The 25,777-nt window shown below is 39.2% G+C and overlaps 1 protein-coding gene across 1 annotated transcript in view; it reads right to left on the reverse strand.

Moving 5' to 3' along the window:
- The window catches only part of LOC145770729 (phosducin-like protein), a 35,032-nt gene extending 14,517 nt beyond the window's left edge, over positions 1-20,515 (reverse strand). Inside the window, exons 1-2 of the mRNA XM_082582428.1 lie at positions 20,114-20,515; positions 5,295-5,420 (exon numbers count right to left, since the gene is read on the reverse strand). Coding sequence (XP_082438554.1) covers positions 5,295-5,420; positions 20,114-20,515 — 528 coding nt within the window. The remainder of the gene's footprint in view (positions 1-5,294; positions 5,421-20,113) is intronic.
- Positions 20,516-25,777: the final 5,262 nt, after the last annotated feature.

Consider the following 25,777-nt stretch of genomic DNA (forward strand, 5'->3'; position numbering starts at 1 on the left):
TAAGTCTTGTTTGCAATTCCCGATGTTTATTTTAACAAAGTGTTAATCCGAAGTGCTAATTTACATCGGCTGGCAATATTGTCGTTTTTATATCGATTCAATGTTGTCGGACATTGAATCGTTGTTAAAAAGGAGAACTAGGTTAGTTGACATCCGAGTGGAAAACACGTGTCTTCATAGTTGAGAACGTTGTGGGTTAGTGACTTCACACCCTCAATGTTGACATCATAACGGAATAAATGGTCAGGTTTTATGAAAGGCGGTATGCAGTTGAAACAATTTACTGAGCTACGAGCAGTTAAAACAATTTAGGGTCGTTAGATGCTCCGGCAATACCGGATTACAATCCCGATAAAGCATTTAATGCGTGGTACAACGATTCTATTGCAGGACATCGCCCAGACTTCAACAACGCTAAAGTGATCATTTTAACATTGTTGCAAGTTTAATGCTATTTACTTGTGCTATCATTATTGTATTTTGGCCTCCAAGCACGCAGATTTGGCCGCCGAGAAGGAGCTCTAGGTAGGCTACGATGGCTGCCGGAAAAAAACACGACTTTTTAGGCCTGGTCACTACTGTTGTATTGAATATATCCAGCTGCGATTACCAGCGCTGTAAGTCTTGTTTGCAATTCCCGATGTTTATTTTAACGAAGTGTTAATCCGAAGTGCTAATTTACATCGGCTGGCAATATTGTCGTTTTTATATCGAGTCAATGTTGTCGGATATTGAACCGTTGTTAAAAAGGAGAACTATGTTAGCAGACATCCGTGGGTAAAACACGTGTCTTCATAGTTGAAAACGCTGTGGGTTAGCGACTTCACACCCTCAATGGTGACATCATAACGGAATAAATGGTCAAGTTTTAATGGAATAAATGGTCAGGTTTTATAAAAGGCGGTATGCAGTTGAAAAAATTTACTGAGCTGCAACCAGTTAAAACAATTTAGGGTCGTTAGATGGTCCCGCAAAACCGGATTACAATCCCGATAAAACATTTAATGCGTGGTACAATGATGATATTGCAGGACATCACCCAGACTTCAACACAGCTAAGTGATCGTTTTAACATTGTTGCAAGTTTAATGCTATTTACTTGTGCTATCGTTATTTGTATTTTGGCCTCCAAGCACGCAGATTTAGCCGCCGAGAAGGAGCTCTTGGTAGGCCACGATGGCTGCCAAAAAAAAAACGAGTTTTAAGGCTTGCGTTGAAACTGAAAAACATTCACAGAAGCCCTTCGATACGTTGCATTTTTAAGATTATGCATTTTTAAGATAATGTATTCAGACGTTAAATCAATGTACAAATGAACTGTTAGGCTAAATGGGTTCTTGGAACAAATCGAAGGGCTTCTGTAAATGTTTCCCAGTTTCAACGTATCCTAGTCAGCAAAGTTCTCTTTTCTACACGATTTCAACCTTTAGCGACGTTAAAACGATGTAAAAACGGCAATTTCTGCTGGTCGGGATAACTAGGCTACGGTACCCGATAATTTCCTTTCAATCCAAGCTGTAGGCCACACATTTGTTGATCCAATTCCAAACTAATCATTTTAACTATATATTCAAAAGTACTAACTTATAGACATTAAACATGATTTTTTTTTTGTAACATTTTCTTTTTTTTATTTTCTCTTTATTTCTTATTTCAACTCAATAACTTACTTCGGTCACAAGCACGTTTTAACGTTCGCGTTTTGTCGCTTCTACCTTTGCTATGTTGACGTGTATTGTTTTTCATATGATGTTCAGAAATAAAAACAACTCAACTGAACTGACATACTGTAATACCAAATACTTACTGTAATACCAAAACTTGACAAATTTTGCTGCATCTTGCTGTGATAGCCTACTCGTATGATCTAATTTTGTAACAAATCTTGCCTTATCAATATTACTCGGAGATCAAAGCCAGACATTGTGACGTAAGACTTGAACTAAGTTATGCGTGATTAGTGTAGAAGTACTGTACTCCCATCAAATCTTAGCAAACAATTCACCTTTGTTACGCTGATTCAATGTCATCAATCGTTGAAGCAACGTGAAAATCGAAAGTTTTCTTGCTTGAATGGAAGCTAAGGGATACAGTATTAATGTTTTCTAGATGCGCGCTAGAATGCGCAGGAAAATATATTCTCTTGCAACAATTGTTTGTGCTATGCAATGAGGAATGACGATCTGTATCGCTAGTTCCTGTGTTATTTCTCGGCGGACAAACATGACCGATCTAGATCATTAGATGGTACTTCCCGCGGACATCACATTCTATGACGGCGGATATGTCCGCGGTGAATTTCGAGGCCTATTATGTAAAAGAAAATGGAAAAAACTTAGGGGGGGGGGGCTTTTCGAAATTTTGCCAAAGATAGCAAATTTAGAAGCCGGTGGGAGAGTACTTTCTCTTGTCGGATTGACTTCAAATTTTCACAGTGTCATTTTTATATGAATCCTCCTCAAATGAGAGGGTGTGCAAATAAAATAAAAAATTTCGATTTTTTTTTTGGCCACCCTAACGTTGAAGCGATGTAAAAACGGCAATGATAAATAAGCTACGATACCCGATAATTTTCTATTTTTTTCTGCACGATTTCAACGTTTAGCGACGTTAAAACGATGTAAAAACGGCAGTGACGATTAGGCTAGGGCACCCGATAATTTTCAAAACAAAAATTTCAAAAATTTTTCGAAAAAGGCTGTCTCTGAATAGGAAACTCTCCGAATCAGACTCTCCGAATCGGGCCATTCTGGTCTCACCACAAAATCTCTCACACAATAGCTGAGATCCTCTTCAAGCTTGCCACTAACACCAGAGCAGTGCCGTATATTAAGTTGCTTTATTAAGCAAACTTTATACTAAGCAAACTTTATACATACTTGTTTTGTTTTAATCAAAATGAAGTTTCAAAGTGTCATTCTACTTGTATAGAAAATTGAAGCACTTGTCATTATTATTATAATACAGTATGTATCCTGTCCTGGGCATGACGTTAAAACTGCAACCGGTGGTAAAGGCTCCAGTGTGGGAACTCTGGAGTTATGGGGAATATGGAGTTACCCCTTAGTTTTCCATTACTCCCAGGTCTGCTCTGGGCCGTAACCACCCAGTATCACAGTTGCAGGACGTGCCCAAGAGCATGATGTGACACGTAGACATTATGGTCATCCTGCTGCATCTCATCTCATTCACCTAATCGTCTCGACCATGTCTTGCCATTGGACCCTGAACCCTGAGACGAGAGAGTGAGGTTGGAGTCCTAGGCAGCCCTCCCTCACTTAAAACAAAATCATGCGCAAGTCATGATTCTGGATCAGCTTGATCTCAGTCTAATTGGGTCCACATCTTTTAGGCGCAGACAGTTAGGCTCCGGACACATAGGCGCGCACACTGTGGCGTCAGGATGTTTAGGTGCGGAGCACTGTGGCGCCCGCTCATTTAGGTACTATTCCTAGTAAAGTCTGCAGATTATTTCAGCTCAGCTTTGGCAATAACCTAGTTGGAGTTTTGACGGAAAACTAAGTTACTCTTCACTCAAGCCTACTACCCGCTTGAATATACAGTAAGCTACGGTATATTTTTTACTGATGTTTAGTGTAGTTATTATTTGACTTATATAACTAAAAGTGAACTTAGTCATGTTCGGAAACTTGAATAATTTATTGATAAAGCTTTCGCCGACGCAAACCTGGACTAATAACAAATAAATGCCAAACACGCGATTAAAAAAACAATACCGGTATATTTTTCTGTTCAAAATACAGTTGAACATTTTGTGTGAAACAGCTTCACTCACTGAAGCATGACTAACAACAAATAAATGCACGCGCATTAACAAAACAACATATTTTTGTGTTCAATATAACATAACATTTTGTGTGAAAAGCATCGCCCATTCGCCCTACCTGCCAAGCCGATACAATCTGGAGACTTTACTAGGAATAGCACCTAAATGAACGGGCGCCACAGTGCTCCGCACCTAAATATCTTGACGCCACAGTGTGCGCGCCTAGTTGACCGGCGCCTAACTGTCCGCGCCTAACTGTCTGCGCCTAACTGTCTGCACCTAAAAGACTTGCTTCCGTCTAGTTGGCCATCTTTAGAAACGAAGGGCGAACATCATTTTATGTTGATTTCTGGATGTTAAATAATTAATTGCTTTTCCCAAGAGCATGCACAACAAATCTGACAACTTTTTTCTACACTGAATAAGAGCTGTTACAGAGCTGTTAAGCAGGCTGACTTGTCAAGCATTACAGAAGCAAAAAGAGTAATGTGACGTGTCGAAGCATGATGATGAAAGATCTGAGTCAAGCAGAAAAGCTATGAATACCATTTTTTGAAGTACAGTAGAACTCGGTTAATCCGGATTCGATTCGACCGACGATTCCATCCGGATTAGGCGAAGATCCGGATTAACCGATGACGGGTTCTATCAAGCCTGACGTTACCTAGATAGAAGGGTATGGGTAAAAATCACCAAAATTGAACGCATTAGTGTGGTCATCTGCCAATTCCGAGACGCGCGATCACCACATTAGCGATAGAATTCTTTTGAAATGCAGTATGCATGTAAAACGAATGTATTTGTAGACTCTGCGTCTAACGCAAGAACACACTGGAAAAAGTTACATCTTCAGACATGCGTGTCGGAATAATCTGTAGTCACTCAAAACTTTTGAAAACAGTTACAGAAGACGAGTTTCTATGGAAAACTTACAAAAAACCACGGTCAAACAAAGCAAATCCGGATAAAGAGATGGAAAAAGCGCGACTTTTGTCTGGAATAGGCGAAGATCCGGATTAAATAATCCGAATAATCCAAAGCTGTTTCTCAAGAAAAAGATTACAATCATTTGTACTTCCAGTTTTATCCGGATTAGGCAAAGATCCGGATTAACCGAATCCTGATTAACCGAGTTCTACTGTATATATTTGGTATGAAACGGTTAAGCTTTGTTCCTGCTGCACATGAGTTAAATAATCGTTGCTCTGCCACGGGGTGCCACAAAATATGTTTCTCTTCTGAAGGGTGTCGTAAGCCTAAAAAGGTTGGGAACCACTGGCTTAACAGGTCAAAAATGTGTGATTTTGGCACAAACGGAAAAATGTTTAGACCTCTTAAAGTAGGGTATCAATCATTTCAGAGCCAAATGGAGGTCATTTTCGAATTTTTCATGGTCAAAACAATGGGAATTCGGCAACAATGCAAGAGGCAAAAAAATTAAATATTTTTGATGTTTGTACAGGTCATACTTACAGAACTCCTTTGGTGACAATACTGACAAACTTACATGAAAACAACCACTCATGGCTTCACAAGCAGCAATGGTGTCATCATAAATGTGAATTATGATCGTCACAAAACGCTTTTCATTTTCAATTTCTTCAACATAATTATCCATAGACAACTCAGTCACCTAAAAAAATAAATAAACCAAACATTAGAAACTCTGTGGCAGGTCAAATAACAGAAGAAGCATTGCATATATACTTGAGAAAAGCTGGTATAAAAAATGTCATTGTTTGCAAGCCTTAAGCAGCCGGCAGCCATCGCCGCTAAGTAGTCCTTGAATGACCGCCGATACTACCTCCTCAGTCGGCCAAGTTTGGCAGCTGGTTTCTTCTAGCCAATTATTTAATTTTGTGTTTTATTTATCTAATGCTTTCGAATGATGGTGGATTAACTGTCGAAAATATGTAGTATCAAAGAGTGACGCAGAATTAGGTCAGCGCGTCATAATCACCACTGTTGTATTGTGCAGGAACATTTGCTATTGTATATATGGAATACATCCAGCTGCGATCACTAGCTTTAAGTCTTGTTGGTAATTCCCGACGTATATTTTAACAAAGTATTAATCAGAAGTGCTAACTTACATCGGTGGCAATAGATTCAATGTTGTCGAACATTGAATCATTGTTAAAAAAGAGAACTAGGTTAGTTGACATCCGAGGGGAAAACATGTGTCTTCAATTCATAGTTGAGAAATGTTCCCGCTGTGGGTTAGTGACTTCACACCCTCAATGGTGACATCACAACGGTTTAAATGGTCAGGTTTTATGAAAGGTGGTATGCAGTTCAAACAATGAGCAGCGAGCAGTTGAAATAATTTAGTGTTGTTAGATGGTCCTGCAATACCGGATTACAATCCCGGCAAAGCAGTTATTGCGTGGTACGACCATTCTATTGCAGGACGTCGCCCAGACTTCAACAACGCTAAGTGATCATTTTAGCATTGTTGCAAGCTTATTTTATTTACTTGTGCTATCGTTATTTTGTATTTTGGCCTCCAAGCATGCAGATTTGGCCGCCGAGAAGGAGCTCCTGGTAGGCCACGATGGCTGCCGGAAAAAAATACGATTTTTAAGGCCTGGTTTGCATTTAAGTAATATCAAACACTACACATTCATATGAGGATGTAAACTATGTCACTTACTATAATGGCTGTTAAAGAAAGATTGGATTAATTTGTTACACTGCCTTCAACTGATGGAATACTCGGCCATTTTGAACACAATCCAAATATAAATATTTTTACTTAGCTTCAAACACAGTAATTAGTTATTCAAATGACGAAAACAATATGATATAATTCTAATATAGCACAGAAGTTATTCAAGTTTTTTTGAATATTTTGACAGGCATCATATTTATGTCTGTGTCCAGAAAGGTTAATCCTTTTCCAGCAGCTCTCGAGATCAGGTACGGTAAGCTTTGACTAAGACAAATCCCAGGATGAGAGAGATAAACCTTTTATTTTGTCTGTGGCGAAAAATAGTATAGACTATGATACAAATATAAACCGGTACAAATATATTCAACAACAGACAGGAAGCAGCAAAAAACTAGTGAGCCGTAGAACAACATTACAAATTAAGTTGTTGTTATTTAGTTTGCTTTTAAAACAAACATAAGTCTAATTTAGAGATGTATGCATTTGGGCAATGGGGATGTGTTTAATGTTCTAGTTTGTATTTGTTTTTTCAATCATTTTTCAGTCTTTGACAGAATTTTCAGTAAATACTATAGTCAATTTAAGTCATAACAAAATTAGCCAATTGGGTCAAAGTTCCGAAAATAAATATCCAGCTTTGCAATAATTAAATATAGTACCGTAGTTTTATAGAATAACACGAGCCCTGGTTACAATTTCTTTTATCGATTAGTTGTTGTGAAGACAGCTGCAGTCAAGAAATATTATAGCGTGGTGTAGCCTATTAGTTTATCAAGTTCTGAGTTAGTGATCAAATAAATTCGATTTTTTGTGCGGAAGAACATTTACCAGAGGGATTTGTTTTGGGAAAATATTTATCAGGTTGTTTTTTTCCCAGGAATATCATTACTCAAATGAATGTTTTTGTGAGAGATATTTAAAAATTTTACCTACATTCGAAGCAAACAACATGCTGGATGTTAATTATAATAGTTTGATAAAATACAATAACAAAGGATTTTGAAGAAACAAAGAATAATTCCTCACGGAGAAAAAAATTACTGCACCAACTACCCAATTGATTGCTGTTATTGAAGGGCATTTGCACAGAATTGTATTTTATTTTTTAATTTTGTCTTTCAATCCTCCGCAACAAGTTGTTTCTTCTGGAGATTGACTTTTGATATTCTGGACATTGATATTTGCTATTGTCGTTGTGATTGAAGGAGTAAGGAAAGGCGTGTTGAGAAAAATTTTGCATAATAATAATAATAATGTTAGTGTTTATATAATTCTGTAACCATCGCAGAATGCGTTGCTCCTCAGTGCTTTACAGAGCAGACAGTGTAAATGCAGCTCCGTATAGAGGCGCAACTGGGTACATTATTACCAGAATCCACTCCAGTGCCCAGTGCCAAGCAGGAATTAGATTCAGTACCTACCATTTTTTAAAGTCTTTGGTATGACCCGACAAGGTATCGAACCCATGCCTACCGATTCAGAGGCGGGCGCACTACCATTAAGCCACTGAGCCGGTATAAGGTGGACTTCATCTGAGAATGACCAGTGACAATACGGAGGGATTGAAAATAAATTAGTAATGTTGTTTTACTGCTCATCCTGGGATTTGTCTTAATCAATGCTTAACGTAACTGATCTCGAGAGCTCCTGGAAAAGAATTAACCTCTTTGGACATAAACGTAAATATAATGCCTGTCAAAAAATGCGAAAAAAAAAACTTGAACAATTTCCGTGCTATATCAGAGTGATCTGTGGGAATTATCATCAAATTCAAACTAAGTAGGCCTATTGTTTTCGTCATTTGAATAACTAATTAAACATAATTAATTTTCTATACTATAAACAAAGTTTTACCCATTATCCAATAAACGCAATTTGTAAAACGAAAAAACCCATAAGAGATAAAAATAATGACATTACACATTTGATCCTGGGTATGACATTAAACTGCATCCTCGATGTCAAGAGGAGAGGTAGCACCTTACCCCAGGTCTGGGCCCGTTGACACCAGAACACGTCCCGCTGGTAGTTCTGGCCCTCACTTATGACATTAATGCCCGTGCCAGGCAGGTTGGCAGAGGATAACTACATGCTAAAACGGCTACAATGGCAACATCATTCAAGAAAAAAAACTTAAGTCAAACCCGAGTTGGCCGAACTGGTTAGTAAACGTGCAGAGGCATCCGGTCTTCAAGACCACTCCGGTCTTTAATTGTGGAGGTTGGGGGTAAGCAAGGGCATGCTCCCTGTAGAAAAACATGCACCAAAAAATCCCCATAATAAGTGTTAAAAAAGGAATGGCCCTCAGTCCCCGGCAGCCCTTAAATGGGCAGGGGGTGCAAAGAATCTCCGGGTTGTCTGACATTTCTGTTAAAAATTTAGGAGTACGGCTGGGAAGTAGCGGGAAATGTAGGAAGCTTGCGTTGTAGAGGGACTGATGTGAGTGAAGAGCTGAGAACGAGGAAGGTAGATGTTTGCTGTTTACAGGAAGTCCGATGGAGGAACAAAGGAGCCAGGTTTTTGGGTGGCAAAGGAAGGAGATACAAGCTGTGGTGGTCGGGCAATGATATTGGGATCAGAGGAGTTGGGATTTTGGTGAAAGAAGAGCTATGTGAAAATGTTGTTGAGGTTCGTAGACAGAGTGACAGAATAATAGCGATAGTGATGGTGGTCGAGAATGTAGTGATGAGAGTAATCTGTGCCTATGCACCACAAAGTGGAAGATCCGATGCAGAAAAAGAAAGATTTTATGACAAAATAGCCCATGAATGGAGCACAAGTGATCAGGAAATCGTATTGGGTCTTGGGGACTTTAGTGGACACGTTGGCAAACAAATTGATGGGTTTGAAGGTGTTCATGGAGGGTTTGGCGTGGGAGAAAGAAATCGCGATGGAAGGCAACTACTTGAGTTTTGTGATGAAAAAGACCTGTGTGTTGCTAATACCTGGTTTAAGAAAGAGGAAGGAAGAAAAATAACTTTCAGTGCAGGTGGAAATGAAACTGAAATTAACTTTGGGTTGGTATGCAGGAAAAAAAGAAAACTGATCAAAGATGTGAAAGTAATACCATGCAAACTTCAGCATAGATTGGTGGTTATCGACATGGACAAGAAAGGTCTGAAGAAAACTGTAAATAAAAAAGGGTGATCAAAAAAAAAGTTTGGAAGTTAGAAAATGCCGACACAAGAGAAAGGTTTAAAAAGAGAGTTGAAAGTCTTGTTCACAACGATGTGACTGATCTATGGGGATCCTTCAAGAATGGCGTTCTGCAAGCTTGCAATGAAGTTTGTGGGAAAACAAAAAGCAAGATGGATCAAGGAGATACGTGGTGGTGGAATGAAGAGGTGAAGGAAGTAATTGGGGAGAAAAAAGTCGCATACAAGAACTGGTGCCGAAATAGATCAGAAGAAACTAACCTCAAGTACAAGCAATTGAAAAATCCGGCAAAGAAAATAGTTGGGCATATTTCAAAATTGTGTGACAGGGCAAGAAAAAATAAAATTGTAACGCAGTTAAGTCTGAGTAGGTTCAAATGTTAGGGTAATGTCTCTACAGCAAATATTCAACCTTACTTTGTTTTTATCATTACATACAAACTTTTCAAATTTGCAAACAGAATATAAGAAAAACATGTAGTTTTGAAGTAATTTGATTATAAATAATTTTTGAGGTATATATTTTGGGGAGAAATTTGCCCGTGTAGCTGAAGAAGAAAAAAACCATTTTTTTTGGGGGGGATGTTAAGTTGGACTTATATTTTAATAAACACACTCCAATTTTGTTGTTCCATATTTGTTATAGTCGTCATTTTATTTACGTTGATTTTATGTAACTTGTGACCTGCCTCACTACATAATAACTTTCAGCGTTTTCTGGTACAGACGCTGGAATTGACTACCACCAACGCGTGTAATCAATTAAGCGTTCTGTACCACGTTCCTTAGTTGATTGTTTTGCGTTTCTTTCTTACTATATATTGCGTTGCTTTTATACACTGAATCAGTAAGTAACATTTGAGGTAAATAATTTTGTCACTTGGTTGGCTACTATTATTATTGCTTAATTTATATTAAACGTCTGGAAATACAACAGACATTTAACTGGTGTCGCCAGCAGGATTCGAACCTGCGTGGGCAAAGGTTGCGAAAGTAAGGACCATCAGCAAACCTCCAAAAGCTAGGCAACTTACAGGTACTTTCTTTACTTCTAAAAATAAAGAATGCTACCGCTGTGGTAATTCCAACCACAACGCCAATGACTGTAGGTTTAAGAAAGCCACCTGCCATTTCTGCAATATTACGGGACACTTACAGAGTGTTTGTCAAAAGAAAGCTAGACAGTTCAAACCTTCTAAGGTAAATTGTATCGAGGAAATTAACATGCTCTCTAGTTCTTGCAGAAAACCTCAAAATTCAAAGTTGGAAGTACCGATCTCCATTAATTCGGTAACCACACACTTAGAACTGGACACTGCTACAAACGGAAATTTCCTTTCCAGCGACGTCTGGACTCGGGTAGACGCACCTCAATGGCAAGCACCAGTGTCGCAGTTCCAATCTGCTACCAAGCATCTAGTACCAATCACGGGTTCTTTCACGGCCCAGGTAACTTGTCCTTCCATGGGTTGGGAAGGTCAGATAATATTCCTTTTGTAGTCACGACAGTCAAAGGACTAAACTTGCTAGGTCGTGATGCAATCTCGTCTTTAGGAATTTCTATCGATAAATTCCTTCTGTCTAACTATTCTACTTTACAGAGTATCCAGTCATACGACAAGCCTGATAAGAGTCTGGAGAAAGCATGCTCCCTCTTATGTGATGAGTTCAAAGATGTTTTTAAGCCTGAACTCGGGTGCTTACAAGATTATGAACTAGACATAGATTTTAAGTCTGATGCTAAACCTGTTTTTCTCAAACCTAGGCCTGTACCTTTCGCGCTAAAGGAGGACTTAGCACAAGCCTATGATTCGGGCATTGCACGTGGTGTATGGACACCAGTTCAGTTTTGCGATTGGGGCACACCGGTTGTTCCAGTCTGTAAGCCTTCAAACTCTTCAGAAGCTAAGGCAAAGTTACGCATATGTGGCGATTATTCAGTCACAGTGAACCCTTCCCTGGAGACTCATCGTAACCCGTTACCCTTACCAGAAGACTTAATGCAAAAGTTGGGTGGTGGGTATGGTTTCAGCAAGATAGAAGCGACTCGCATTAAGCACTCGTATTAAGCACTCACCGTGGCGTACTTTTACAAAATGTTTTACCTTTTGGCATATCTTCTGCTCCAGGTTATTTTCAGAAGATCATGGACGACCTTCCAGGGGTCGCAGTCTACCTAGACGACATTCTTGTCAGTGGCACTACTGCTGAGGAGCATCTCCAGAATCTTAGACGGCTCCTCGATCGACTTCACTCAAAAGGCCTGAGGTGTAGAAAGGACAAGTGTAAGTTTGCACAACCTCAGGTAGAGTATCTCGGACACATTTTGTCAAGGCAGGGCATCTCCAAAGGTCCTAAGGTAAACGCCATACTGGAGATGTCTGCCCCCACTGACGTATCTTCTCTTCGTTCATTTTTAGGTTCCTTACAATTTTATTTGAAGTTTCTACCGTTGAACGCTTCCACAGTAGCAGAACCACTATACCATCTCACGAAAAAGGACATTCCTTGGAGATGGGGAAAACAAGAGGAAAACTCTTTTGTTCAGCTGAAGCATTATCTTTCTACTGATGAGGTTCTTACACATTTCAATGCGTCACTTCCGGTAGGTATCGCATCATTCGCATGTGATGCTTCTAGTGTGGGCATCGGTGCTACTTTGTTTCCAGAATGGCCTATAGCGAATGTTTCAAAGATATTAACAGCTTCGCAGAAAAACTATAGTCAAATTCAGAAAGAAGCTTTGTCGATAATTTTTTCGCTAAAGAAATTCTATCAATATCTTTTAGGTAGATCATTCATTTTGGTCACAGATCATAAACCATTGCTTAGTCTTTTTGGCCCGACCAAATCGACACCTTCTTTGGCAGCAAATCGTTTGGCTCGTTGGGCACTCTTTTTGTCGCAAATTACATACACTATTGAGTACAGAAAGACGAAGAACCATCAAAACGCTGATGCTTTGAGTCGCTTACCAGCAGGAGGGGATAAAGTCTTCGATGAAGAAGAAAGTGCGGATGACATTGATATCGTCTGCGCTATCGAACGACGATGCTTTGGATTTGCACGTCCAGACCCCAAATGCTGCCTCACTGCGTAAAGAATCTTCTAAAGATCCTACCATTTCCACGGTAATGAGTTTCATTCATGAAGGATGGCCGGCCAAGTCTTCCCCACAAGACTCGGTCGAACCGTTTCGTAAGTACGCAGACTCTCTTTCTACTTGCTACGGATGTCTATTGTCTACTTTATGGTTCCAGAGTGGTCATCCGTCCAAACTTCGTCCTTCAATTGCTTCATGAGGGACATTTCTGCATTGAGAGAATGAAGCAGTTGGCAAGAACATCCGTTTACTGGCCAAACATTTACCGAGATATAACGGAACTTTGTCACAAGTGCAGTACCTGTGGCAAATATCAACCGCAATCTAAAACCAAGGTCCAATCATGGACAGTTCCAGACGCACCGTGGAGTCGCTTACACATAGATCATGCGGTAAAATTCATGGGTTACCATTGGTTACTCAGCATTGATGCTTTTTCTAAATACCCATGTATTCATGCTACTACTTCCTTATCGTCGACAACTACCATCAACCTGCTAGAAGAAGATTTTGCTCATTTCGGCTATCCCCATACTATAGTTACCGATAATGCTACTACTTTTAAATCCACAGAATTTCAAACTTTCTGTAAGGAGAGGGGTATGGTACACATCACGGGTGCCCCTTACCATCCGGAAACCAATGGAGCGGCGGAGCGCCTCGTACGTACGTTCAAGCAAGCACTTCGCAAATCTTTCCTACCCCCGAAGCAGGCCGTCTTGGAATTCCTACAGCAGTATCGACGCACGCCCACTCCGAGTGGCTACTCTCCAAGCCAATTACTCAACAATCATCAGATTCGAACCAAGATCGACACGCTTCTCCCCACATCGTCTCAAGTGGTACCAAGACAAAACCTTCACAACACGGACGCCTCCGAAGGTACAAAACAACATTTCAAACCGGGAGATCCCTGTTATGCGCTATCATTCACTCCACGACGGAGCCAGGATCCTCATTGGGTTCCAGCCGAGGTGATTAAGCAACAGGGTAGCCGAATCTTCCTGGTACGTCTGCTGCCACATGGTTCGACGTGGAGGCGCCATATGGACCAACTGCAACCTCGCTATGCATCATCGGAGGACCAGGAGCCGGGAGAAACTCCTGCACCAACAGTCGACTCCTCCCCTGTCTCCACCTCAACTCGAACGGATTCGGACGACACACCGACTGTACCGGAATTCGGGCCACACAACCCATGAAGGTCGACCCGTCGCCGCAGACCTCCGGCTCGTTTCCGACTTTGAGTTTTATTGTTTAATTCGGTGTGTTGTTCATTTTTTCTTTGTGTATAAAAATTATCGGGGGTGTTATAGTCGTCATTTTATTTACGTTGATTTTATGTAACTTGTGACCTGCCTCACTACATAATAACATTCAGCGTTTTCTGGTACAGACGCTGGAATTGATTACCACCAACGCGTGTAATCAATTAAGCGTTCTGTACCACGTTCCTTAGTTGATTGTTTTGCGTTTCTTTCTTACTATATATTGCGTTGCTTTTATACACTGAATCAGTAAGTAACGAGAGGTAAATGATTTTTTCACTTGGTTGGCTACTATTATTATTGCTTATTTTATATTAATCGTCTGGAAATACAACAATATTGTTCCTTGCCTGGGCTGGTGGTCAAAATTCTTTCTAAAATTTTGCAAATTTTAAATGCTTTTTTAACATTGTACACTGTACAGTGGGGCATTCCAATTATAATCATCAGATTTTTTAAATTTTGTAACCACTAGTCACAGATTTTGCTTATTTTGACATATTTTGTACATACTAAAAAATGATGAATGTAGCAAAAAAATTTTTGAAGTATTTTCACTGGCGGTTGAGATAGAGCACTTTGAATTTTCGGCCACTAGTAGGCTAGGATTTTGGAAGCTGGGCACAGCCATTTTTTCATTTTGCGCCTTCATTTTTTGACAATAACTCTTTACCTTCAAGAACGATTTTCTCACTGAAAACATGCATTTTACCAATTTAAGATCAAAGGAATTCATTTAAATTGCAATTAAAAATATATATATATGCTAAGATGAACATTTCAAATGGGTTTAGGTTTAAAGTTTTTCTTAATTTATTTTTGATACGCTAAGTTTGGGGGAATATTTCGGAGCGTTGAGAAAAAGATCCCAAAAAAACAACAAAGCAATTGAAGTATAATATTTTCACGAAATTTGATTGATGTAAGTTTTGCATAAACCAAAATAATCAACTTAGAAAATATCAACCCATACATATCAAAAAAATGAAAATAATTGAAACATAACTGATGCTTTGTCACAATATTTGCAGGGTTCAGCCATATTATGGTCCATTTCTTTAAGAATTGTTTGATGTGTCAAACTACCAATATTTTATTATTCAGCTGATATCACACAGCTAGTCTGATCAAAATTTTATTACCGTTTCTTATCAAACCAGCACCTGCACCCTTATCATTTCTGAACTAACTTTTTATTGAAGTAGAAAACTGCCTGGCTATGATGTTTTTATTATTCAGCAGGAAGTGAGGTGTTAAACAGTTTTGTTTGGAAAAGATGATATATGCTGGATGCCACCCACTTCTGCACTTTTGAAACTAACTCCACCTTCTACATCCAATGGTAGAAGTTACACTTTTAGCTCACAAGAACTGAACAAACTTGAAAAACTTTTTAACTAGACTGATGTGCAATTTGGTGTATTTTTTATCACTTGATGCTCACTCAATAATTTCTAAGCTGTACCTATAAGATTTAATTATACTTTTAACTTTTTTGATCATATGGATTGAAACAAATCACTGTCAGATGACAGACATTGCAATTTGCTGTTTCAAAAATGCCAAAACTTCATGTCAAAGAAATTGGAATTTTGCCAAACTGAGTATCAGTTTTAAACTGTAGTCCCTCTCAAAAAACACATGGAACAACTAAAATAACTCATCATAGAGACATAACATGAACAGGTAAATAAGTTCAGAAAAAAAATTTTTGAGTTTGGTCATGGCTACATGGCCAAAGCACTCCGCAAAGTTATCCCCCCAAAATTTTGAAACGTTGTTTTCATCTATAAATGATATCTTTTTACCAAATTTGAATGGAAATTCAGATTCCTTGCCCGCAAAAATGGTATTCTACATATTTTGGTTGTTTTTTAAGCTATAAATTACGAGATATTAGCAAAATTTGAATTTTGGGGGGGGGGCACGATGCCCCTTTCAGGTGGTGACTTTCAAACCCCCACAACTTCTAAAACACTTGGTCAATTTCAAAAGAAAAAATTTTGGTGTGCTCAGTTAATGATTGTGTACTTACTGCCAAAGTATAAAACATTTCCAAGAGTATTGGTTTTTTCATGACCTGAAATATAATGGAATGACCCCCGAGTAATATTGATAAGCAAAGGTTGTTTACAAACTTTGTTAAGTTTTGGTATTACAGTGAGAAAGAAAAGGCCCAGGAAAAATTCACTTTTGCTCACATGACACGCAAAAATAAACCTAAAGAAAAAAGCCTAGTGCAACTTTGCACAGAAGAAAATAGTAGCGTTAGGGACCGTTCAAATATTACGTAACGCTATCGAGGGGGAGGGGGGGTTATGAAAAGCGTTACGTTAGCGTCACATCGGGGGGAGGGGGTTCAAGCAAAACGTTACGTAACGCTTACGGTAGATTATTTGTGCATACTTTCCGAGTCAAGCAGCAAAAAAGCAACACATGGTGATAGCCTACATGAACAGGTATGTAGGTGTACCTTAGAGCTGGGCGATATTTCGATACGATACGATATTTTTTCGGCAGCGATATTTATTCACAAAGCTCCGATTTTATCGTTTCTAAATGTACTGAAATTATAGCAATATTTTCGCATGCGCAGTGACACAGACATCACATGCGCAGAGTGTGCCAAGTGTGTGTGTGTGCATTGTTTACGCATTGCAAGCAGTCTGACATCGCATGCGCAGACAACCCTCAAGCGTGTGTGCATTGTTTACGCATTGCGAACAGTCTGACATCGCATGCGCAGACAATCCTCAAACGTGTGTGCATTGTTTACGCATTGCGAACAGTCTGACATCGCATGCGCAGACAACCCTCAAACGTGTGTGCATTGTTTACGCATTACAAGCAGTCTTTGTGATTACGCAATCCTGCTTATTGATTCCCACGTGTTGCAAAGGATGAAGTCCGGTAAATACAATTGGAAACTTGCAAGCTGACTGAATTTACGTAGCATAGCGTAGCGGCCGTAGCATAGTGTAGCGGCTGTAGCCTACGGTAGCTACAGCTAGGTAGATACTTTATTTTGTTTTGCTACTCACAGCTGCATCTCTATTTTGCATCAAAAACTATCAACAAGGATAGCTGCATCTGTACATGGTGGCGAGCTAATGCACTGACTTCCTACACTTGCAAAAGTTGCAAGAAAACTTCTGTGCATTCAAGCCACCAGCGTTAGTAGTGAAAGGGTGTTTTCATTAGTGGCTCAATTGTTTCCAAGAAGAGATTGTGCCTAAAACCCTGCAATGTCAACATGCTGACATTTTTGTCTAAAAATCTTTAGTTTGCGACAGTTAAATTACAGCATTGTTTGCAATGTAGTTCATTTCAGTACCAGTGCTCAGTATGTTTTTCATGCAGTTATAGAAAGCCGTGCTTTGCGATTCGCCGTAAAATATCGAAACTTAGATAATATCGTTTTATTTTTGGTAATATTGTATCGAAATTATTTTACCAATATCGCCCAGCTCTAGTGTACCTATGACTGTTACATGGCCTAGGCCTACACATGTTCATTTAAGAAGCAAACGACTTTGACACAAACCTCTCAACAGGTAGAAGACATTCATAAGTGCGAGTCTGAAGAAGACAATTATGCATCAAGTTCGAACCACACAAGCGAGAGTAGCCTACTGCTCCAATATATAGAAACATTTTTGAAGCATTGATGACCCCATTCAGTGGCGTAGCCATGGGGGGGGGGTTGGGGGTTACAACCCTCCCCCTTTGACACGCGTGTGACGTCACGATATTGAGAATGATGCTTTCAGTCTCTTTATGCTTCAGAATGATGCTTTCAGTAAAAATAAAAAAAATGCCTAATTTTAAACAAAATTGTCATTAAAAGAGCGAGTTTTTCCAATACCAAACATTGAAACATCTCAGCCAGGAATTAGCAACAAGAAAACATAGAGACTTAGCTTTATTTCTGAAAAATGCCGAAGAAAACATGATCTTATCCTTTTGCTATGCCACTGGACAGCACCATTTTACAGGAATATTCATACCCACATTTTTGTTGAAATTGCTCTCAGAATGCACCAAATTCAAAGTAATTTTTCAAAATTTTCTGGGGGAGGCCCCCAGACCCCCGCCGCTGGGTCCTCAAAACCCCCCCTTCCAAAATTCCTGGCTACGCTGCTGACCCCATTCGAAGGTGTTTAGGTTTGAATCGAAACATTTTGGACGGTGGGCTAATAAACGTTTTCAGTAGTAGGTGCATAACGTTTTAATCTAAAAAAAGAATAGACTATAGCTAAAATTTCATGTCCCAAACGTAAGCTTTAGGTGCATACAAACCAAGATATTTTATCAGCACGTGTTTCCACGTCATAATTTTGATATAAACTGGCAAAACGGGCTTTGTAATGGAAAAGCGTCACGTGGGGGAGGGAGGGGTTGACAAAAACGTTACGTTGGCGTCACATGGGGAAGGGGGGGTCAAAAATTCAGAAAAACAGCGTTACGTAATATTTGAACGCTCCCTTAGTGTAGAAGTTTTCTGACTCGTGCCAAGAGCATCGTGACGCACGAAGCCACACGACCTGTTCGGTGGAAGTTAATCAGTTATACGACGTATTAAGCAGCTATACGGCGCTTTGACTCTTCAAGCACACGTCGTTGGTCTGATGAAAGAGTGACTTTGCTGAAATTTTAAAAAGCCTTCTCAACCGTAGCTATAGTTCTCAAATGGTGAAGAATTGTCAAGATAAAGTGATTAAGCATAACGATCGACACTAAAACTGGTGTGTCCGCCATGAGACTTAATTTGTCCACCGAGATAGCTGATCAAACCGGTCAAGTTTGTCCGCCGTCAACAAAAACGAATTTCGAGGCCTGGGCACTGGGCAGTATATTCCTTTTACCATCCAGCAAGCATGATGGTATGCACAATTGCAGCAGGTGGCCTGAACTTTGCTTGATCTGCAACAGGATGACCAAGAAGAAGAACCAGGATGATGAACTCGCGATAATCCTCCCGCAGTTGATGTTCACACAGCTGTTTACATAGCAAGTCGATAACTTCACTCTTGTGTTCAGATAATTCAGCGTCAGACAGTTTTCCATTTCCAGATGTGACATCATCAAGAGGAGTTGAAAGGGATTGGTCAATAAATGGTCACAAATCTTTGAATTTCCGGAACAAGGCAACTTCTAGTCCGGAGCTCACAAAGAACGTATCAAATGTTGCAGCCCTACTACTTCCAGAATATAATGTCGACAGGCAAGGAAGAGTAGCCGGCAATCGCATGCCTGTGTACTACAGTGATTGCTCCTGTATGAATGACTGTGTTGCTTGCGGTGGTATCAAAGCATAAGCCGGCGAGATGATCCGTGACTCTTGTTCATTCTTGCAGAACCTAAACAACTTTTCCCCCCATCTGCGGTCAAGTTCCAGCCGACAGACAGGGAATTTCGAGCAACTTTTCCACACGTTGGCCCGAAACCACCACAGCTAAATGATTGGAGTTTTTCTACCATCATGATCTGGCAACATTTTACCATCAAAATGGGCAACAAGCGGTACTACGGGACGAAAGTTATCCCTCCGCACTCCACCATCTACTTTTCGTTAATCTTTGCGTGCTCTGTGTATTGTACAATGAACTTGTTGATAGTATAATATTTTGAATTTCAACACTTGCTGGTGCCAATGCTGGAGCAATGATATGCATGGCCTGTCGAGGTGTCGCCTTTGTTCAATCCAGGCTGGCATTAAACAGAGGATCACTGACGATGCAATGATGAATATTGCTGCTGGCCTGAATTGAATTTATTGTGGCTTTTGTAATATGGCGGTTTATATTTCACTTTGTTTAGTTCTGTCTAAGTATATCGGTAGTCCACTGCTAAATAGTTTTGATTTCGAAGTCACTATCCCCATAATGCTAAAATTGTCAAGTCCTTGAGGGGTCAGTAAACAACCTCCAATCAGGCTAAAACTTTACAGTTCTTAATTTCTCCCTCAACTTCACAAAATGAGGGGGTATGCATCATCAATATCCAATTTTTTTTTTTTTTTTGCATACAATCATGAAACACCCTACTGTACAGTTATGCAGAATCTAACTGTATTAAAAAATTCTATTAATAAATTAACAGGTATTAATATTAATTGCTTTCACTTACTTTACCAAATGTAATTCCTGTCCATCGGGAACCAAACTTTTGTTGCAACTCTAACATTCTTTTTTTATGATATTGTTGAAGAAATTCTTGATCATCATCATCAATGTCATCACTATTTTCTGTACTCGCTTTCGAAGTACATCTGAAAGCAAGCTTTTTGATTAGTTCATTTCTTCTGGAAGCATCTCTTTCTTTTTGTTCATATTCCAGACGCTTGTATGTTCTCCAATCCTCAATAACACCTTTAGGACCAGTTTGGGCAGTTGTTTTTCCTGAGTGAAAATGGGAGCTTTTATCAGAAGCCCTGGGAGCTGGAGGTTTATCACCTTCATCTTCTGACGAGCTGCAGTAATTGTTTACCTTTTCTCCAAGAAACTTGTCATCCAGGGACAATAGAGCCATTTTAGTATGAAAAACTTATTAACTTTTGGAAAAACTAATCTTAACCAGCCTAAAAAGGTCTTTGGTTAATGAGGTGGTACAGAGAAAATTGTACTAACCCTTTAGCTGTGCATTTTGAAACCATTGTCAACAAAACATTGCGAGTTTATTTAGTGACAGTGGGCAACGCAGCGTGGACATTTTTCTTTTTCACTCAACAAGAACGCTTTTGTGTACTTGCCTTTCCCTTTCACTAGATCCTTTCCCAGACTGAAAAATCAATCACATAAACGTTGAATCAATGTAAGAATGACATATTTGATGACTGGGTATCACCATGTACAGTGGAGTGCACATTTTAAAAAAATTTTCAAATTTTCCAATGAAACCAATTTTTTGTCCAGAAATAAGCTAAAAACTCATAATCTCAAATATTTTTTTCCTACTCCAACAACTCAAGGTCCCAACTCAAGAAAGAAATTTGATATAAAATAATGGTACGGTACTGGGGAAGAGAATTTTAACCACTAAAAAGGACTTTGAAGCTTTTTGCAGTTAGTATGAGTAACATTAAGAGTTAGATACGAGTCCACGTCTTTTAGGAGCAGACAGGCGCCAGTCAAATAGGTGCGCACACTGTGGCGTCTAGATATTTAGGTGTGGAGCACTGTGGCGCCCGTTTATTTAGGTGCTATTCCTAGTGAAGTATGCCGATTGTATCAGCTTGGCAGGTAGGGTAATGCTTTTCACACAAAATGTTATATTGAACAGAAAAATACATTGTTTTGTTAATGCGCATGTGGAGATGTACGATAGGGTGGCCCCTTTTGAGGCAATTTTTTCATTTCAACTTGCCTGGGTGATAGATTTTTGCCTTAGCCCAAAATATTAATAAATCCAATTTTTTTTTGAAATCTGACCTTGTTTAGACCCTGTCCCAACACCATTTTTAAATCGAGCCCCTAAATCACGTTTTTAATGATAAAATTAGTACTATTTGAGCTAGATATATGTTATTGGTACAGTATTCATTTTTATTGATTTTCAGCAAGGAAGACACTTGCATGCCTTGATTCAAGATTTGAACAACTTTTTTATTATATAATTCATTTTATAGTATCAATGTAAATGCTTCTTAAATTGACCGATGAAGTGGTATGATTTCTTTCTGAGTTAGGCAAAAGACAAAGTGATGAAAGCACTACTAACTTATTGACCAAGAAGTAACAGCACATCACATTTCACACAATAGAATCTATGTTTGCTTGGATTTTCTGGTGACACGATATTTTTTCCAGATCCATGGCTTTTCTTCCTTCTATGGTGCACAAAGCTTCCCCAATTTGTCATTTTTGCCCGGCTATCTGCCCAGTTGCTGTTGTTGTCAGTTTAACTCCATGTTCTACAGATTGAGTGTGACTTGGATAATTTAGATGAAAAGGATGTTCCACAAATTGCTTAATGTTAATGCATGGTTTGGTCAGGGGAGGTTCATTCAAGGGAATGATTCGTTTTTTGTTTGAGAGGTAAGATATTGTGGAGCACCCACTGCCATATATGGTTATCAATTCTGTACCGTATGATATAAGATGTTGCCTCAAAATTTAATTTGGGAAGGTGAAGTTGACTTTTATCATTGGTGGACGGTGGTGGACGCCAAATCTTATAGATTAGTTTGACTGCATTAGCTTGTGATGGTTTTGTTATCATCGCCCAGCATTGCCAAAAGCACGTTTTCGGGATGAGCAAAAAAGTAATTTTGTTGAACACTCTGTTGTATGACTAGGAGCACTTCATTGCTATTGAATAGACTCTTTTTCAATTGCATTTCTTGAAAAAGATTATTCAGCTCATCCCTGATAGTACTTTTATATTTAGCTTGAATGTGACTTTTCCAATAAACATCAACAAAATTGCTTTTTGCTCATCCCAAAAATGTGCTTTTGGCAATGCTGGGCGATAATAACAAAACCATAACAAGCTAATGCAGTCAAACTAATCTATAAGATTTGGCTAATTTTAAGATATTTTTAAGCTGATAATTATTTCAAACCTAGACTTTGTTTACATTTAATTTAAATTATTATTTATTTATGGCTCAAACGTTACCTTTTGAAGTGTTACCTTGTACTTTATAATTTTTTACATATTCTTTTTTTAATGCTAATTTATTTGTGCTTTTATAGAGTACTGATGAAGCCGCCTTTACGGCGGCGAAAGCTCTACCAATAAATTTTTGTAGTTACCAAACCTGGTTGATTTTTTATTGATTATTATACGTTTGGTTGAATCCTCTCACATGGATCCTACAATTATTGATGATTAGCAATTCCCATAACACCGAGAAGCCAGAACTGAGGTTAAGAGTCTGCAGAAACTTTTTATTACTGTAAGTAATAAAGTTAGAGTTTTTTTAATTTGCTAGAATTTGAGAATTTCTCTGGGTAATTTTCCGTTTGTGGCCGTGCTAACTACCGATATACAGTACATAGCCATAGGCGTCGAAATAGGGTGGGCCGGGTGGGCGACGCCCACCCTGCCGTGAAACGAGGGTGGGCAAAATATGTTTCGCCCACCCTGTTTTCATGACACTTATGAAATGTTCATTACAATTATTTCCGTTTTTGTTAAACGCTGAATTATCCAACCAACTGCAGCGCAACTTCTTGTTTTGCGGTATGTCTCTCGCTAGGTATCCGACAGAACAAAGCAATTCCGCAACAACGCTGCATTGAAAAAATGCGGTACTCACTGCCAGGGCTGCGATTTTTGTCTTTTTCGGTGACGAGATCACTCGACACGCTTTGCCGTACGGGAAAAAAAAACGAAAAAAAGGAAAATAAAAAGGAAAAAAACTGAGAGAGGACTAAACGTCGTCAGGTCGAGGAACAATCGGGGGGGGGGGTGCATCACGTGATGCAATCATAAAAGTGCTGACTTACGAAAACTTTCTTGCTCCAGGTACTTCAAAGGTCTAAAAGTAACGCTTCACACGAGAAACTCCCACGGCGTCTGCGCCGCCATTTTGAACACTGCGGGAGAATGCTTTGATCGAAGTTCCAAAGCCTGACATCAAACATTTCGCAACATACATTTCGTGCTATTCGACACAACGGGTTTCTTTTATAGATAAAACAACCGAAGTAGGCTACTTTTAGTTGTCAACGTGTTTGCAAGTTTGTATTTATGTCTGACTTATGCACTTGTTGTTCCAAGATTGCAGAAATGTTTTGCAATGTGAATAAAGAATAGTAGACATATAAACACGGTTGCAACTGGACTTCCTTCCACTAAAAGAGTTTCTGTGAATACGTAATGGGCAATTTTGCACATTCACAAAAGCACACAACAAAGCTAGCAAAACCCGTCATTTTTACATTGATTCAATGTCTGCAGACGTTATGACGCTGCAGAATGCATAACATGTATAAACAAGTTTGCTGGCTGGGAAGTCTGGACATCTGCAGGAAATTTGTCTCGCACCAGGCGAGATGCCATCCTTTGAAAGAATAAACAATGATGGATTTATGTAGCCAGTGCATGATGACGAAAACAAATTTAAGATTTCCTTTCCGTTATATACATAACTTAAAGCAGGTGATTGATACAGGAGAAAATGATCGCAGAAGCACGTACAATAAAAGAACACAATAAAGCCTACTTATTAACGCAAGTTTTTTACATCAAGAAAATAGCCTAGTTTCCGACCAGATGTTCAGAATCAGAAACACAGATAAGAAAGGTCGCTGTATATAAGAGTTCGCTTCTAGAAGCATAGTAGGTACTAGGTAGTCACTGGGAGTGGACAAGGCAAGGTAATAGGCAAGTTGCATTATCGTGGTATTGTTCCGTTTTCTTTTATCTGCAGTTCATTTTTTGCTTTATCTTTGCTGCGTATCTTGGTAACTTGCATGTTTCGCTCCTAACTATGTTCGCATGCGGCTACGTGCATAACCGTTAACGTACTAAGCGAGACTAAAGAGATGCCAAAGAAAAAATTCTCCATCACGCAGCAATTCGCGGCCAAACGCTTATAATCTGACTCTTGTGACGTCATACCACTATTCGACAAACAAACGCATAATTTTTGGTCGTTCGACAAGAAAGAAAAAATCGCAGCCCTGCTCACTGCATTGTTGTTGCTACGACAACTGCCACATGCTGGCAATTCCTGGTGAGAGAAAGCCACGTTTGATCTCCGAATGGTCTCACTTTTGTTACGTCACAATCAAACTTCAGTTCCGGGTCATCGTAAGGGAATATGACATCATAATGAACATGACAATAAAATAACTAAAGATACAAACTAAAGACGCACTGAAACAATCGCTTTTTACAAATCAAAATATGGCAAACCCGAAGGCGCCACGAGTCACGCGCTTTTTAGGTCGCAAAGGAAAGTTACATAAAAGAAGTTTGTTTAGTTTAGCAGAGCTCATAAGATCGAAAGGTGCAAGAAAGCAAACATCAAACCTATTAAAGCTTAACTGCTGCAGCGACGCTAAACGCAGTCTTTGTGAGAAACACCAGCCACAGTCTTCGAAATTAGCATCGGCAATAACAATGCCGAAGCCACACGAGCGCTTGTTGTAAGGACCATAAGATTACAAAAAAAAAATAATCTTCTAAGACTACACCAGACTAGGATGTTGATTCAATCTTACTATTGCTGGATGTTTTTATTTGGGATACTTCCTACTTCGCTGGCGCTTAGCCACGTGCCCAGCTGGGAGAATCTTTTATAGAAATATCACCCTATTTGCAATGATTTAACTCTAGTAGACGTCAAATTATTGTAAGCATTTATTCTCCTTATTGCGCCTCGCTTTCCGTTATCTCGTCCAGCTGATACAGCATCTGATGATACCGATTCTGACTAGTTCCTCAAACAGACTTTGTGTTGCTCGCAGTGTCCCAATTGTGCCGAAATTATGTTAGACTATTCGTAAATCAAGGCAATCTTCACGCAGGGAGCTATTAATATGCTACCTGTACCTGGTTGAGCAAGTAACGTTATTTTATGATAATTCAATGTCGCTAGATGTCGAATTAATGTGAAACAAACATAAATTTCTTATTGGGCATTGTTGTTCTCCCCTCTCCCCGTGAGTTTTTTAACGTGAATTACCGTAACAGCGTGCGTAATCCATGGCGTATCGCGTTGCTCGCTTTATCGCTACTTATGGTATTATTACATCACAACAAATCAAACAATGCGTTCGTGATAAACTACTCTAGTATATTTTTAGCTTCTCGTTTTACATGTTTTAGTACACTCTTTTC

The sequence above is a fragment of the Aplidium turbinatum genome, chromosome 5 (genome assembly GCF_918807975.1).
Source record: "Aplidium turbinatum chromosome 5, kaAplTurb1.1, whole genome shotgun sequence".
NCBI lineage: Eukaryota > Metazoa > Chordata > Ascidiacea > Aplousobranchia > Polyclinidae > Aplidium > Aplidium turbinatum.